The sequence below is a fragment of the Eptatretus burgeri genome, chromosome 4 (assembly GCF_056783735.1).
Source record: "Eptatretus burgeri isolate ZD-2024b chromosome 4, Ebu_testis_v1, whole genome shotgun sequence".
NCBI lineage: Eukaryota > Metazoa > Chordata > Myxini > Myxiniformes > Myxinidae > Eptatretus > Eptatretus burgeri.
The window spans coordinates 90,646,011-90,664,815 of record NC_140964.1 but is presented as its reverse complement, the minus strand read 5'-3'; the positions used below and the strand labels follow the sequence as shown (position 1 = coordinate 90,664,815).

The following is an 18,805-nucleotide window of genomic DNA, read 5'->3' as shown; positions in this document are numbered from 1 at the left end:
ACATATATATTATCACGATTGGCCAACCCTACCAGTCATATCAAGGGTAAAGGGCCAAAATGAATGGTGTTCGTGTCCTCATCTGATGAGACATGTTTGTAAGTGTTTTGAAAGTACTCATTTGTGGAATATCAGTAATATTTTAAGGGATGCTATGAGAGTGAAATTCTGTTTGTCTGTGTTTTGTGTTGTGTTGATGTACCTTAACCCAAAGGAATTCTGAAGGAAAACACCCTCCAGCTCCTCTCCTCCCCAAACCCACCCCTCGTTTTTCCCCTTTGTTTGTGTTTTGCTTCTTTTATGTTTGAAGACAATTTATAGCTTAAATAATTAGTTCGAATTACCGTTTCATTTTTATTGTATTTTTCGTCTTGTTTTCTTTGACTCGTTCATTCCAGCAAGTAATTTTATAGCTAATTGTCTAGATTGAGTTACAAAGGCTTTTGCTAAATTTGGTGTCTGATAAGAAATATTACAACTCGGCTGTTGTGATGTGGTCACACTCACATCAAGCTGGTCGTTTGGACTGCCGTGACCAACTCTTATGCTTGTTCGGGCAGAACTTTTGTTCTAAAATCTCCACACTTACTTGAGCAATGGATATTCTTGACAAGACAGGAAGGAGACACAACCATATCATTTGTTTATGCTTTTCCGATCATTTCCATGAGTGTCATACTTGTTTCTTCAACAAGGGTAGAACGTTGAACATTTGTGGGCTTTCTTTCCCCTTTTTATTCTTGTAGAGTCCGGAGGCATTGAGAGAAGAACCCATGCCTGATGATTACGTCACGGTAAGATGGATCACTACAATGGGTCCCTTTTAGATCAACAGATGTATTGTGCTTTTTTTTGGCAGCACATTACATCAACAGGTGCATAATCATTCAGAAGGAATGTTAATAACTGGCTATTCCATTTGCTGGTTATGCTGGTACAGTAGTTATTATTAACAAATGTTTGTATGATTCACATGTTCTCTTGGCCTTGTCTAGATTGAAGTGTCCTCATCCAAGCCATCTGTACCACTCATGGCTCCAACGTTGGCAGGAAGTGACTGCATGAATGCTGTCACAATGGTATTTGTTACACCACCTCTTGAGACATTTACTTCATGCCTTACATTGAGCTCATGATGAAATGCAGCACACTGAATAACAGGTACAGTTTTGTGCTATTTAAATGAAGTATAGTAATCTGCTACCATCAGGGATCCTCAACAGTGAAATGTTGTTTTGGTTGTTTTTTTTGGGGGGGGGGGGGGGATTTAACTGCCTTCACAATAATTCCTGTCAAATTCGTCTAAATTCTCTTCTTTTTTATTAACGGGATATAAGGCTCGTAGTGGAGCTGCCACACATCTCACACAAATGGATATACAGATGAATACACAAGACACAACACAGGATTGTTAGATGTGACAAACACAGCCACTGAGCTTGTGAGAAGTGCCATCACTTTCAAGGACAATCTGGGTACAAGCAACCCCACAACAATGGTGCCGCATTTCTCACCACACCCCGTTGAGACACTTTAAGTAGGAATTTCCTCTTCCTCAAGGATGCCAACCTATGGAGAGTGTCCCTTCTCCATCCATTTAGATGCTGAACGTCAAGCAAGGAAGCAGCACATTTGCAAGAATTCACTTCTCCTTAGAGAGATAGATAACGAAAGAGAGGAATAGATAGTAAAATAGATTAAAGAGAAGAAAAAAACAAGAATTAGAATGAATAAGGAGAATTGTGAAAAAAATTTTAGAAAGATATATGAAAAGAACAAACATGTCTAATTTAACATGTTAAATAATGACGAAACCAATGGTGGTAAACTTCCGAAAAAAGTTTTCTTCTGCAGCCTTTAAAACTTTTATTTTACTTCAATTGACTGATATACTGTTGCGGAGCTGGGCGTTGGCGACGATCACGACGGCGAGGTGGCGCAGTAGGGTCGAATCTACCGAACACCCGGAATCTAGATCGTACCGTTCGGAAAACTCCGAGGGTACGGGTCCCTTTCGACCAGGAGCTTGGGCACTTTTATTTACCCGTCTGAGGCCAAAAGGTTTGAGGATGTTTTCTAAATCAGAATTTTGTGTACATTCTGAAAATCCATTTCTTAATGGCCAAAGCCTCTGCGTTCTATGTGAAAAATACTATTTTCTTATTGTTGCGGGAAGCATTTTCTGCAAAAATAGAAAATATCAGTTTCAGCTTTCATGATCCAATATCACATGACAACCTCGGCATGTAGGGTATCAAATTAAAGCCAATGACCTGGGGAAGGATACTATATATAAATAATGGCATATGGGATGATCCTTATGGTTATTTGTGCCGTTTATGGCCAAAAATTAGAGAAAAAGATCCATTCTCTTGATGTCATTTTGGAAAAATCACTAAGTGTACATTCTTACTTACATACAAGGGTTGGCGTTACATATCTAGTGAATTGCTGTAGCCTTGTCAATAGAACATTAGCATTAAAGGTCTTTTGAAAATTAATCTGTGCTATATTTTCATCATGAAATACTCCAAAACTTTGTATAAATAAGTCGACTAGTATTAATAATGATGTCTTGGATGTGCACCAATTCTTCTGAACACATAGAACCTTTGGTGGTCAAAGCATGTCCAGAGCAATGAAGAAGTTTTTGCTGTAAATTTACTTTGAGTGTTTTTTGTATTTTTCAGAAGCAGACATATTATTTACGCCACCAACAACATGTTCATGTGTTTTGCACACGGGACATCGCAGCAAAGATGAAATCAAACCATTTGACAGTAGAACCTGGGATAAATTGATGGCTGCTAAAACTTCCAGACTATCCAAACTCAGGAAAAAGCTCCAAATATTCATCAGTATGTGCAAGTTTACCCACAGACTATAATGACAGTGACAGTATAGGATATCACACAATCTGTTACAAAAATTTCACAGCAGTTCCTAAAATTACAGAAGACACAGTTAATCCCATTAGCACACCTTTAACAGATCTGCCAAACAAACTATTAAGATCACATATACAGCATCAGGAAGCCTCATCATCTGGGGTGTTTCAAGCCATGTGTATCTTCTGAAACAACAAACATAAAACTGTGAATCATAAAGTTCAATTGATAGGCAGTTGTGAAACAAAAGATGCTGAGCAGACCATAAAAGATGCTGCGATTATACTTCAGGACACACATCTTTTTGCCAAGATCGGACATGTGGACTTTGTTGCAAAGGAAGTCAAATATCACCATTCTTGTCGTAAAGTATATGTCAACAAAGCCCACAGGGCAGTAGATTCATAAAGTGAAAAGACTGATTATGGAAAATCAAGGGACATTCATACAAAAGCCTTTGAGATGATTGTCCAGTACATAAAAACATGTCATAGATGACAAGCGTGCTAAGCTCATGACTTCTATTCATGCTCGTTACAAATCAAAATTGGATGACAGGACTTTATGGTGGAGCATATAAAGTTCAATTATTATCTGAAAAGATACTGCATCATTTTGGAACTGATCTGGTGTTAGGAAAGTCCAGTAACAAGGAGGGTAATGTTTTGTACAACAGAAATATGTCTAAAGATGATGCAATAATATGTGCTAAGTAGTGGATAGCTCCATCAACAAAACTGATAAATCAAAACACATGCACAAGCAAGAAGAGTTCAAAGTGATAAACCAGTTACTCGAGATGCATATGCAGTTGATGCCATGTTTCTGATACACACGCTTGTGAATGTGCCTGTGACATTTGGTGGAATTGCTAAAGTTCTCCTCACAAGATTAGTTGAATTTGCCAAGAGAATAGACTTTGTTTGTGATTCATTCAAAACTCAATCAATTAAAGATATAGAGCATGGCATCCATGGGTCTGAAAGCAGACAGGCTGAATACAATATTTTGGGACCAGATCAGAAGTGTCCAAAAGATTTTCAATCTGCACTCAAGTCCCCTAAATTCAAGACAGCACTTTTGAAGTTCCTCTTTAGAGAGTGGCAAACAAAACCATACACAGAGCAACTCCATGGCCATGTACTCTTTATGGGACTGGGTAAGAAAGCATACAAATATGAAGTAACTGATGACAAAGTCCAGATGGAAGAGGTCCCCGGTCTGTTTTGCAATCATCAGGAGGCAGATACCAGGCTGATTTGGCACATAAAACATATGTGATGCTCTCGAAGATGGCAACATTATTATCAGGGCCTCGGACACTGATGTCCTTGTTATTTTGCTCACACATAGCCACTTCTTACCAGCTCATCTATGGCTTGATGTTGGAATTAGCTCCAACAACACCAGAAGATACATTGATGTATCTCAGTTAGCTACTAGTATGGGCCCACAGTTGTTTGGTGCCATTGCAGGATTGCATGCCTTCACAGGTTGTGACTTTACAGTCAGTTTCTTACGCAAAGGGAAAGTGCGCACTCTGGCTTTGATGGAAAAAAATGAAAAGTTATTGACAGCATTCAAGAAACTTGGTGAATCTCCTGTCATACCACTAGATTTATTGACAGACTTTGAAGCTTTTGTGTGTAGCATGTATGGGAAACCACATCTGACATCAGTCAATTAAGCCAGGAATGCACTATTTCACCAACATTTTGCCCCAAAGAACCGGTTTCAACCTTTGAATAAAATCAAAGGAACGGATCTTTGCAACCTGCCTCCTTGCAGATCTGTACTACTTGAGAAGTTGAAACGCACCAATCTGGTAGTATCAGTGTGGAAAACAGCAATAATCTCACACTCCTGCAACTGGGACCCACAGGAAAATGGATGGATACTCAAGGATGGCCATTATGCCCTAAAGTGGTTTGAAGGCCGACAAGTACCAGAAGACATATGCAATCATATTGATGATGACTTAGATGCAGAGTTGACCAATGATGATGATGATGACCAAGTGGAATACAACTCTTCCTTAGATGAATCTGAAGATGACTTTGAATAATTAATGACACATCTCAATAAAAAAAGCACAAACATATATCATGCTTGATTGTACCTTACATACTTGCTTGGTGATGATTGAGCTGGAAACTTTGGGGAAGATATATTAATGGTTATGGTTCTTAAGCTAACACTTCATGGTTTTCAAATGCACTTGTGTATTTCACCTTGAAAATTCAATCATAATATCAGTATGTTTAAACTTATAAATATGACAATTCATACTCATATTTGTGTGATGCAACTGAATTGTCAGCCTTGCCTGAAAACCAGAAAAGTAGTGTTCAAACATTGTTGCCAATATTCATTTTCATTTATGTATTTTCATTGAAATACTTCTAATTATACCAGACACTTGTTATGTAACTGGAACAATAACAGCTGGTCTGAGAAAGATAAAGTTATCATGTACAATGGGGAGAACAAGTATTTGATGCACTGCCGATTTTGCAGGTTTTCCCACTTACAAAGCACATAGAGGTCTGTAATTTTTATCATCGGTACACTTCAACTGTGAAAGACGGAATCTAAAACAAAAATCCTGAAAATCACATTGTACGATTTTTAAATAATTGATTTGCATTTTATTGCATGAAATTAGTATTTGATCAGCTACCAACTAGTAAGAATTCCGGCTCTCACAGACATGTTAGTTTTGTCTTTAAGAAGCCCTCCCATTCTCCACTCATTACCTGTATTAACTGCACCTGTTTGAACTCGTTATCTGCATAAAAGACAGCTGTCCACACTCAATCAATCAGACTCCCACCTCTCCACAATGGGCAAGACCAGAGAGCTGTCTAAGGACATCAGGGACAAAATTGTAGACTTGCTCAAGGCTGGGAAGGGCTACACGACAATAGGCAAGCAGCTTGGTGAGAAGGCAACAACTGTTGGCGCAATTATTAGAAAATGTAAGAAGTTCAAGAGAACAGTCAATCTCCCTCGGTCTGGGGCTCCATGCAAGATCTCACCTCGTGGAGCCTCAATGATCATGAGAAAGGTGAGGGATCAGCCCAGAACTACACGGCAGGACCTGGTCAATGACCTGAAGAGAGCTGGGACCACAGTATCAAAGAAAACCAAAAGTAACACACTACGCCGTCATGGATTAAAATCCTGCAGCGCACGCAAGGTCCATCTGCTCAAGCCAGCGCATGTCCAGGCCCGTCTGAAGTTTGCCAATGACCATCTGGATGATCCATAGGAGGAATGGGAGAAGGTCATGTGGTCTGATGAGACCAAAATAGAGCTTTTTGGTTTAAACTCCACTCGCCGTGTTTGGAGGAAGAAGAAGGATGAGTACAACCCCAAGAACACCATCCCAACCGTGAAGCATGGAGGTGGAAACATCATTCTTTGGGGATGCTTTTCTGCAAAGGGGACAGGACGACTGCACCGTATTGACGGGAGGATGGATGGGGCCATGTATCGCGAGATCTTGGCCAACAACCTCCTTCCCTCAACAAGAGCACTGAAGATTGGGCGTGGCTGGGTCTTCCAGCATGACAACGACCCGAAACACACAGCCAGGGCAACTAAGGAGTGGCTCCGGAAGAAGCATCTCAAGGTCCTGGAGTGGCCAAGCCAGTCTCCAGACCTGAACCCAATAGAAAATCTTTGGAGGGAGCTGAAAGTCTGTGTTGCCCAGCAACAGCCCCGAAACCTGAAGGAGCTGGAGAAGATCTGTATGGAGGAGTGGGCCAAAATCCCTGCTGCAGTCTGTGCAAACCTGGTTAAGAACTATAGGAAACGTCTGATCTCTGTAATTGCAAACAAAGGTTTCTGTCCCAAATATTAAGTTCTGTTTTTCTGATGTATCAAATACTTATTTCATGCAATAAAATGCAAATTAATGATTTTAAAATCATACAATGTGATTTTCAGGATTTTTGTTTTAGATTCCGTCTTTCACAGTTGAAGTGTACCGATGATAAAAATTGCAGACCTCTACGTGCTTTGTAAGTGGGAAAACCTGCAAAATCGGCAGTGTATCAAATACTTGTTCTCCCCACTGTAGATATTTTAATACAAATATATACTAGCGAGTGAATTTTTATCAACTATTTTGAGCTGAAACTGCCTATGAATTAACCTCAACACAATGTAATGATGTTGTTTATACATATTTGTATTATTGAGGTCACTACCTATGATTTGATACCCTATATGGCTATGTAGCCTGGCAATTTTGTATCATGTAGACCAAAAACGCTTTTTCTCACTTTCACCAAAAACACCACCCATAACAATAAGAATACGTTATTTTCACAAAGAACGCAGAGGCGTTGACCACTAAGAAATAGATTTTCTGAATCTGCATAAAATTCTGAATTAGAAAACATCCTCAAACCTTATGGCCTCAGACGGGTAAATAAAAGTGCCCAGGCTCTTGGACTACTTACAGGACCGTGAATAGTCAATTCCACCACGTGGGACAGGGTTATTTGCCAAACTTCAAAATACCGAGAGACCCACATGGCGAGCTTCAGAGTATTCACACCCTCGATGGACCTCAAACGGGACGAGTTGTTTCCGTGCTCGACCCGTGCATTGTCACCGAGGTCCCGTCGGTCCTAAATGCACACCACTACGGCAACAACGGCCTTTAATTCGCCAAAACGCACCTTGCTAAACCAATGAAGAAAACACAAAAACGAGCTGATACATTTAACAAATGGGGTATTTATTAACAGTAGGTGGGGGAGGAGGGAAGCACGTAAGGGCAGAGTTATCACGACTAATAGAGATGCAAGTATGTACAGCAAAGAGCACTTAAACAACTCCTACTTACAGACAGGGCCCACAGACAGACGCACACCCAAAAGAAACGAAAGGGACCTTCCCGCCTCATGCGGTCTTCGACGAGACGAGGGAGCCAGGACGAGACCAGAAGCGTCGAGCGATGCAGACCACGCGCTCGAGCTGACGGAGAACCAGACTCCAGCGACAGGACGAGATGAGAGTATACGCCGGCGACAGGACGAGATTAGAGCAGACGCCGGCGACAGGACGAGATTAGAGCAGACGCCGGCGACAGGACGAGATTAGAGCAGACGCCAGCGACAGGACGAGATTGGAGCAGACGCCGGCGACAGGACGAGATTAGAGCAGACACCGGCGACAGGACGAGATTAGAGCAGACGCCAGCGACAGGAAGAGATTAATCTCCCCCGTTCGTCCAAAATCACCAACCTTCTTCCTCCAGCAGGGAGGGGCTTCTTTTTCTCCCCACTCGCTTCTTGATTGGCCGGAACAATCGCGCGATTCTCTGGCCACCCTCCATTGGACAGACGCACGGTAGGCAGGGAAACTCCCACCATTCTGGGCGGAGTCCAGAGCGGAGGCGTTCGTGGCTCCGCTCACCTCTGACCGTGTGCTTAATGGCGATCGTGTGGAGTCGGAAACGGGGTGGGTGAGACGCCCGCTCCTGGCCTATTGGCTAACAGGATGCCATGCATATGGTAGGCTCCGCCCACACGTGCGCTTGCTGGCGAGTGCGCGAAGAATGCCGCGAGCATTATGGCATCAGGATGGAAGTGAAGATGGCGTTGTTATCGTTGTTGGAAGTGTAAAAATCCTATCTATAAAAATAACTCACAGCGCATGTACATTTAATTACCCATTTGACAAGGGAAAGGGAGCTATCTATCCATATTTACTTATCAAAATAACTGAGCTATGTGGACCTGAATGTCTGTGCACAAGGCTTCCAGATTCGTAACACTACTTGAATACGAGAATACAAATCTCCTTGTTGGCACTTCCAAAAACATCCAGTTTAGCATTATTTGGACAGAATATTATGCCATTTTATACCATCGAGACCAATCAAATTTGTCACTCACGCTCTGTGTTGGAGATTCAGCCAAAATTGCAGTTCGTAGGAAATATAAATTATGGTCGAAAACGCAAAGCAAGAGCATAAAAGACCCTTCCCATGTCCTTTTTCTCAAGACTGCGTGGGGCAAGGTGTTCTTTGAACTCTCGAGTTCAAGGTTGGTTTGAGGTCATCAAAACTTCTGCTTTGAGCAGCAACACAGGAGGTCTTCTCTCCATAAGAAACCTCTGGTGTTAAGATTAATTGGTCGATCATTAGTTATATATGTTGAAAAGCATCGGTGCAAGTATAGTTCCTTCGGGGAGCCCATTCCATTGTCTGGGCAAGTGGCTTTTCTTTTCATTTAACTCTACAAAGAAGTTGTGATGCCCAGGCATGGTTGGTATGCACTCTTTCGGGTGGGCATCTTGTGCTGAACTGAAGATCTGCAGAAGTATGCTGCTGACAAGGTGACAAAAGCAGCTCTGGTATTGGGCCTTTTTCAAAGCCATCTTCATCATGCTAAGTTAAGTTGAGCAGTCAGCTTGCGCATGACTTTCCTGGTCGGTGATAATCAGGTATTTTGATAACAACCAGGTATTGTGTAATTCTCAGCTTTTTGAAATGTGTTTTATTTCCATAAACAAGAATTATAAACAACAACATATGAATTCATTGTTGCTTAAAAGTTCTGCATATATTACATTAAATAATTTGTTTTCTCACCAGGTGGCATATGAGCTATTCTACAATGGAATGAAGGGCATTGTGGGTGCTACTGCTGTTGTTACATTGACGACTGTACCAATTACGATGCACAGCCTCGTACAATCTTTTACCATTCGCTTCCGACAGGTAAACATATGCAAAAGTGCCAAGTTGATTATCTGTTCTCTCCAAGATAAGTGTTAGCCAAAGCCTCAAACCTAAATTGATGTTGAATAAAGTGGTGTATTTGGGGAATGTGTTATTCAATGCATTTGTACTCGTGCAGGTGCAAGTGGATCATGTGTTTCAGCGCAGTGGAAACCCTGGCTACTTGGTGGGCAAACCACTGCTTGCTGCCACACGCAGTTCATATCCTCAAGCAAAGGCCAATGTGGGAAAAGGGGTTAGTGGGTTTAAGGTGATGATTTATAATCAGACAAGTCCTCCTCCATCTCAGGATAGTAAGTTGACTGCATGCCGACACTTATGGATGTAAAAAAAAAAACCCCCACAAACCTGAAATATTAAGCATTTGCATGCTTTCTTTTCACCTTGGCTAAATTCCAAATTCCTTCCCTCATAAATACATCTGTCAGGATGGCCACTGCCGGATGGAATTCCCCACAGAAATGCTGTTTCAGGTCAAGGCATATTAATAGATGTAATCTCAAGTGGAACCTTCTTTTTCAAAGATAATTTATCAAACTTAGCCTCTATCATATTTGCTTTTGAACTATCTCGTCTTGGTTTGATTCCCTACCCAACTATATAAACTGTCATCCTGGTGCTTCACAGGTAGAGTGTTGAATCGGTTTACATAATTTTTCAGAGGGACGTGAAGTTGGTTATGAGATGTACTAAACATTTGCTGGTGGATGTTAAAGATCCTATAGTGCCAGTACCCTGACCAAATTCCAAAATTCTGCCCTAATCTGCAACACCCTACAATGGAGTAACAACCTGTTCAGAGTTGGTCCTAAGCCACAGACTTTCATTGATGACTTGTCAGGAACACATTGATGCAGTTTGAAAAATATAGACATACCTTGCCCTTGAACCTCCACAGTCTACAATGAAATCCTTAACCTTTTGTGGTGCACTCTGAGTACAGGGTTGGTGACCGATACCATGAGATGGCATCTTAGGGTGCCATCAGGCATTGGGGGTGAGACCTGTGCCAGGACCATCGCAACCTTTGGGGAGGATTTAATCACCGGCTGCACCCTGAGGTGCTTTACCTCTACTATGTACCATTGCATAACTTTTGTATACCACCACTAACTCAAGGAGCTTTAAACGCAGATACAATGAATTACATAAAGTGATGATGAGTTATTGGAGAATGAGACACGATTGTGGACTTACAATAACACTGCTTTTCCACCTGTAAGTCAGGCCAACAAAGCACAGATAGGTTTGAGATCATCACTTCCTGAGGGTACTGTAAACAGCAGTACTCCGCCTGAACAGCAAAATAATGGTGCTTTTAGTTGAGGGATATTTTTATTTCAGTGTCTTCGTTGTTACCCAGCTTACATGGGGAAAAATTGCTTGTGGCTGCTTTTATAAATACAGATGGTTAAATAAATTAAACATTTGCTGGTGGATGTTAAAGATCCTATAGTGCCGGTACCCTGACCAAATTCCAAAATTCTGTTAAATAAATTAAATTCTGTAAAAAATAAATAAATTCTGTTAAAGTTAAATAAATCTAAGTCTCGTGGCTGATGAGGAAAACAGACTGAAAACAATTTAAACAAGAAAAAGAGCGATCAGAGATTGCAGACCCTCACCAAGACTTGTTTTGTGTAATGTATTTTGTGTGGTGTTTGTGTACTGGTGTGTTACATCATAAGACATAACAAGAACTGCCACTTTATAACTGCTGGCAGTGATGACCGGGTCCCAAGACGTCCCACTTTGATGGGACATCTGACCCTGACCCATGACGTTTATTATTTTTTAATTGAATTTAGAATGGGATAAAAATAAATTCAATTCAAATCAAATGGAAGACCAAATAGGTACAGTCCTGCATTGGAGTAATCAGAAGGAACCCAAATGAACAAAAAGCAAAGATGAAGTCATCAGGAGTAACCTGGATAAGATTAGCATTTCAGCTGCTACTCCTCTATCTTCAAAACCATCCAGGCACAGACAAGTGAGCAATATTCAAAAGAAAAAAGAACCCAGATCAAATAAATTAAATAATTCTGGCTGCCAGCCCATGTGTCCAATCAAATGGATATTTAAAACATGTATGCCCCATCACTACGAGATTATAATTGTGAAGTTTCACTTCAATCGATTTAGCAGTTTCAGGGAAAACATTATTTAATATTTTTCTTCAATACAATATGGCTGCTAAGCCATGTGACCTATCAATTATTCCTTAACAATCTTGTACACCCAAGGCTTGGGGAACATTTGTGTGAAGTTTCCCCTCGATCTATCCACCCATTCTGGAGATTTTAAAAAATAGATTTTAGGGTTAATCCAATATGGCTGCCAAACCATGTGACCAATGACATATTTGTGAACATTTTGTCATGGATAGGCGGTCATACGTGTCAAGTTTCGCCTCGATCTGTTCAGCCACTTCAGAGAAGATTTTTGAATTTTGTTTTTGTTAACGATATGGCTGCCGAATCACGTAACTGACGTCATCAACTTTTTTTCTGTGGATCATTTTATCGCTAGATGACCCTCAACATTTTTCATTCTGATCAGATGTAGCATTCTACTTATGCAATGATGACATCTAATGAAGGCACCGAAAACATAAAAATCACACTTCTTCCCCATGAGGAGTACTTGCCGTGTGCCACGTTTAAATTTTTCCATGGTGCGGTTTCAGTTACAGAGGTCCAAAGTTTTTCTTTTTTCCATCATAGCTGCCACACCACATGACCTACGACGTCATAATTATAAATTTTAAAAGACATTCTACATGAGTAGTCGTTCATATGGTGAAAATTGTCTCAATCCAACAAGCAGTTGCTGATAAAAACACTAAAGTTCTGTGTGGACAAACAGAAAGACAGACAAACGGACCCAAATGCAATTACCCTCTCCTCCGGTGAGGGTAACGAGAATGGCACTCGGGAGATCGCATAACTCCGCCAGGCTGAACAGTTTACATTTTGAATCCAACTGATAAGCTGGATCTGCATTCGGACCTGAACCAAAATCTAATCCGCTTATTCTTGTCATCTACCCAACTCATCCACCAAGTTTTGTCAGAATCCGTCCATAACCTTTTGAAATATCGTGCTGTATATCATTTTTGGCCCGAGCACTCAATGGTGAAAAATCATGAAAAAAAAAATTAAATTCTCATATCTGCATCCGGATCTGGATCTTCACCAATATTTTATCAATTCGTCCTTGTCACACAGCCAACCTGTCCACCAAGTTTTGCCCGAATCAGTGCATAACTTTTTGAGATATCGTGCTCACAAACAGGAGCGACTACAGTACATAACCTCCATCCACCTTCAGTGGAAGAGGTGAAAACAAAGAACGCAGCAGAAGTCTGTCTCTGCTGAAGGGATGTGGCATATCGACCTGGAAAAAGTCTTATTCTTCTGACTTGTATTCAGCATTCATCCCCACACAAAGCCCTTGCAAATATGTTATTCGTGAGATGAAGCATTCCTTTATGCAAAGGACTGACAACCCTCCCCTTCTTTCATGAATAGTTATTTCTCGTCCTTCGCTGAAAGTATCTCCACAAACTTCTGTGGCACTACCTTTCATTCGCTTTTCCCACCCGATGATACTATAGCTGTCTCTCCAACTGAAGAAAAAAAATTAATTCTTCTTTTCTCCTCTAATTCCACATTGGATGACTAACATTCCAACACCCCCTGATGTGGGTGCCTCAATAATCCCATGCTCATCACTATAATTGACATTTCAGACTATCAAAAAATCTCTGTCTCTCTCCAAACAAGGTTTATGGACTAGATGGCATCTTGAAGGAGTGTGCTTCAGAACTTGCACCTGTGCTTGCTCATTTATTTCGCTCTGTTTAAAAACCAAAACTTTCCCCATTTTCTGGAAATTTGCATTAGTACAGCCAATAAAGGATGATCATTCAAACTCTTCCAACTACCATCCTATTGCTCTGCCTTATACTCTTTCCAAAGTCTTTGAATGTCTCCTCAATTTTCATTTCCTTCAGTATCTTGAATCTCGATCTTCTTTTGCAGGAATGGAGGAACCAAAACAAGCAAAAAGCAAAGATGAAGTGAATTGGTAGATCATTTTATATACATCATTTGATTAGAGCAAACAAGCACGAAATCCGGATAGTTGGCTCCGTTTGATGTTTACAAACAAACAAGCAGGTGAGGATAAACGACCTCTCAATACCTGATGTTGACCATGTAATGTTTGTCTGTTTGACAGAGTCGCCAGGCCAGGGCCTCTGGGTTGGAGGTGATGCTTTGGTGTAGGGCTATGAACAATGGAGGTCGGGGGAGTGCTTGTCACACTCCACACGTTTCAATTATATATATATATTGTTGCAGAAATGGCCTTAATAGTGTTATTAAATGTAGGATTAGCCCAGATCCCCCATTAAATGCATGTTTAGCCAGGTTGTTCGGTAATTGGACATTACATGTGTGTCGGGAGGTGTAGGAGGCTGTTAATTTGTTCGTGCAGTGGTGGTGGTGTACCGAGAGGTTCTTCTTCTTGGTTCCCCTCTCCGGACAATAGGCCCCACCCAGCGCTCTGAGAGGGAGTGGCCTAGAGGCGAGCGAGCGCCGGGAAGGTAACAGAGAAACGACAAGTGTCGAGTCGGGTGATCGGCAGTAGGAGAAACTGCATGAGGGTTTTTGCGATCGGCTTTTCGTAAAGAGCGAGCTGAAAGAAAGGCAAGGAAGGGACTGAATGAGGTCAGTCTGCCTTCTGCTGGAGAGAAACAACGAGTGGGAGTCGCGATCAGCTGTGTAAGGGACGGCTGTGTCTATCTGCGATCTGCTTCGTGAAAGAGGCAAGAGAGGCTGCTAGTGTCGAGTCTGCGATCTGCTCCGTGAAAGAAGCAGGAGGAACTGCATGAGGGGAGTCGGCGATCAACTTTTATGAGGAGGTCCTCGACACGTTTGTCGATCCGCCTGAAGAGCCCAACACCCCAATTTGGCCTTGTCTGGTGAACAGGCCAGGCCTGGATTTATATGCTGGACCTTGTGAAGGGCCAGCTGGAGCATACGTGGACCTTCCACTCTGGTACCGTCGACCTTACGGGGGCTGAACGTGCTGAGGCTGCGTGCGTGGGCGGTGTGACAAAAGGACGACGACGCCGCCATTTTGCCACACGGCGTGTTTGAGCTTGGGTGCTCGAATCCGTGGACATCGGCTTGTCAAGAGCCACATTCGGGCCTTTGACACTTTTCCTCTCGTCCATGAAGAATCACCAAGTACTCTGTGTCTTGTCTGCATGCTGTCCGTGTCTTGTCTGCATGTTGTCTAAGCTTTATCTCGCCAGGGTCCCCTTCGAAACCCATAATCCGCAGCTCCCTAGTTAAGAATGGGTTATAGATTGATTATAACATTGTCGTGCATGCTTGCTTGTGTTGTGTTCCCCGATCTGTCCCCAATAAATCTGGCTGATTCGTATGAAGTTGCCGCTTTGGGTTTGTTCTTGCCGTGCTGAGAAACAATTCACTCGATTGGTATATAAAAACCAAGATGGTTACAGACTGGCGAATTCGCTCGGTCTCTGACAAAACCAGTATGTAACCAGGGTCTATTCCCCCAACTGGTAAGTTCCAGGTGTACGTTGGCAGCAATGCCAACCCTCCCGATTTCATCGGGAGGCTTCCGAAAATTCACCCAAACTCCCGCCCTTACGATCACTATCCTTATCCTCCCGAAATTTTGATATTTTTGCACTGTTCACTAATCAGAATGTACTAGTATGAGAATTGAATGAAAAGCATCGTCTGCTACGTATAGCATGTGGTAACTCCATAACGTTCGCTGCTACCAAATTGTACGTAAAAAATTGCAAATTCAAATGAGGAGCAGCGAAACATTGGGTCTGGATCTCGCTTATGCGATCATGCACTGAGATTTAGTGCATGCGGTATGTGTGCAATACAGTGCATGCGGTATGTATGCACAGTGTATATGCATGCGATACGCTCACTGCATGCAGCTGGGCCCCGTACCAGCCCGGCGGTCGCGACCACCGTGCGGTGTTTAACAGCCGCTAGAGTTCTACGAGTCGCGCTGCAGCTGTGGAACATCGACTTCGAAGTTACCGATGCTTCAAGCCCTCGATGTTGATTACGAAATGGCAGAAAAGAAGCTTACGAAGACCAAGAAATGGTCTCAGAAGTACAAGACCGAATACAGTCTCCAATACCCGTGTATTCGAAAGTCTGAAAGAGGAATTCATCATGCGTATTGTACAGTATGCAGCGTTGATATTTCAGTTGAGCACGGAGGTCGCGATGATATTCGGAAGCACGTTGGAAGCAAACGGCACACAGACATTGCAAAGGAGAGATCTTCGAGCACGAGTACCGGTACACTTCTGAATTATTTCACCAAACAAGGGACAAGTGAGGAAGAGGATGTTACCCGAGCGGAACTTCTCTTTAGTGGATTTATTGTGGAACATAACTTGCCCATATCAGTCTCAGATCATGCTGGACCTCTATTTCAAAAGATGTTTCCAGATTCAAAAGTTGCTTCAAAGTATGGATGTGCAAGAACAAAAACTTCAGCAATAATTGGTGAGTTGTCAAATGTTACTGCTTCATCTATTGCCGATATTGCTAGACTAGCTCCATTTAGCCTAGCTACAGACGGTAGCAATGACAGTGGTGAGGCCCAGCTATATCCTGTCCTGATTTCGTACTATGACAACAGTGCTGGGATTGTGAAGCAAGGTTTGCTAAGTTTGCCTGCGTGCAAACAAGATTCCACTGGAGAAAACATTTTCAAACTGCTTGATCATGAGTTCAGTGACAGGAAAATTCCGTGGGGAAATTGTGTTTACTTTTGTGCTGATAATGCCTCTGTCATGGTGGGCAAGCACAAAGGAGTCGCTGCTTATATCCACAAACAAAATCCAGAGTGCTACATCATGGGATGCCCTTGCCATATGATGCACAATACGGCCAAGAAGGCGGCTCAGGCCTTACCCATTGAATTAGATGACTTTCTCATCGATATTTACTACTACTTGGACAAAAGTAGTAAACGCGTCAAAGGAGTGAAAGCACCGCAAGAACTCTGTGATGCCCCGACACACAAGATTCTGAAGCATGTCGCAACAAGGTGGCTGTCCCTTGGTCAGTGCCTAGACAGGCTGATTGAACAGTGGGAGCCACTTCGCCTCTTCTTCAAAGAAGAAGTACGAAGAAAAATGCAACCAACTGTAGCCAAGACTCTAACAACGAGCAAGAAGGACGGCACTGTATCTACTGCCAGTACTGGCACTGCAGGATCAAGCACTAGGGGAGCAGCATTCACCACTACCACTGCAGTATCTGCTGCGAAGAAGACAGCAGGGACAGCATCAAAACCAATGCTGAGAGCAGGTAGCATCACCGGCCCTTCATCACGTTCATCTACAAAGCAGATCCCTTCAGAGTCGAGAAAGACTGTGATAGTCCCATCTACAGGCAAAGAAGGACCCAAGTTAAGTTCTGCTTTTGCCAAATCACTTGATAGAAGCTCAGCAAAACCTTCGAATCAGAGGTCTTCTTCCTTGGCTGCACCTACCTCAAGCTCTCTCCTCAAACGTAAAATTGGATCTGGTACTACGAGTCTGACCTCTTCTGCTGGCAGTAAACGCAAGTGTGATCACCCTGCGGATAAGTGTACTACGAGTTCTACAACTAAAAGCGCATCTTCCTCAAACACTATGCAGGAATCTAGAGAAAAACGTGTCAACAGGATGTTCTTGTCTCCACAAACAAAACTCTATTGTTTCTTCCTTCGATATGCTAACAAGCTTTTTGAGAAGGGGAATCTTCTGCTCCAAAGAGACAAACCCTGTATTCATCTCCTGCACGGAGAATTGAATGGTCTTCTGAAAGATATCTTCGTACGGTTTTTGAAACCATCGGTGTCATCGGTTGCTCTGGTAAATGTACCCTTCTCTGACAGAAATCATCAGAAGAATGATGAGGACCTCATGATTGGGAACGATGCCAAACTGTATATAAGGGAACAAAGGAGTCTCAAGAAATCCACCTTCACTCTGAGTGAGTCAGACATCCAAGGTTTCTTCAGTGCAGTTCGCTCATATTATGTGAAAGCCTGCAATTACATCTTCCAAACCTGGCCGCTAGATGATGAATTAGCCAAGCATGCTCAGGTGCTGGATGTTAAGCTACACCAAGAAGTGGGGTTTGACTGTGTGGAGTTTTTCATCAAGAAATTCCCCTGTCTGTTCAGTGGCGGTGATAGTGACATAGACAGTCTTGAGAGTGAATTCGCTCACTACCAGGCAGACGCCTCCATAGCTACAATCGCTACTGAGACAGTGAGAGTGGATGAGCAGTGGCATCGGATTTCACAGCCCACAGATCCCTGCACTGGTGCCAAGAAGTATCCCAATTTGAGCAAAGTGATGAAGGGAATCTTGGTCATTCCTCATTCGAACGCATCATGTGAGCGGGCACTCAGTCTTGTACGGAAGAATCATACTGAATTTCGTCCCAATTTGAGTGTCAAAACCCTGGAAGCTCTCTTAATTGAAAAACTAGCTCATAGCACCCCTTGCTACCAGAGAGAATACAGCAAAGACATAATCAGAAGGGCTAAAAGAGCCACACAGCTGTCACTCAGCAAAGCTGCCATGGAAAAAGCAATCAGCAGTAGTACCAGCCAGTAAGGTAAGAAAAATATTGCTTCTTTTGTGCTTTTTGTTAATCTTTGATTGTCCCCTAACTTACTAATATTAACATACATGTAACATTAAAAAGTGCAAAATTTTCCCCTTTTTTTTGTTCAAAAAGTGGGAATTCTTAACATGTTAAATGCTCCAAAATAGGGCTCAGAGGGCACTAGAGAGCGTCTAGAACCCCAGAGCTTCCAGGGCCCAAAGGCGGGCCCTGGACCCCACCGCAAGGGTCGAGCGCTCTGCGCTCGAGATGTGTGCTTCGCGCACATTATTTGGTGTCGGTTGCAAATCCTCCCTAATTCTGATTTCCAAAGGTTGGCATCTCTGCGTTGGTATTGCGATTTGAGGCGCGTGACCAGAGGCCTGTGCTGAACCAGCCGGCGTTATAACCCCGGAGACGGCAGTGCTGTTAAGTGACGCCGAATATTCAACATTTGGCTGTTGAGAGTCGGGTGC

The 18,805-nt window shown here is 42.6% G+C and overlaps 1 protein-coding gene across 2 annotated transcripts in view; it reads left to right on the top strand.

Moving 5' to 3' along the window:
• TCTN1 (tectonic family member 1) overlaps positions 1-18,805 on the top strand; it is a 78,961-nt gene that overhangs the window by 46,607 nt on the left and 13,549 nt on the right. For both annotated transcript variants that reach the window (XM_085879279.1, XM_085879280.1), the window contains 5 exons: positions 747-794; positions 996-1,079; positions 9,502-9,627; positions 9,767-9,849; positions 10,581-10,709. In XM_085879279.1, the coding sequence (XP_085735405.1) occupies positions 747-794; positions 996-1,079; positions 9,502-9,627; positions 9,767-9,849; positions 10,581-10,709 (470 nt within the window). The remainder of the gene's footprint in view (positions 1-746; positions 795-995; positions 1,080-9,501; positions 9,628-9,766; positions 9,850-10,580; positions 10,710-18,805) is intronic.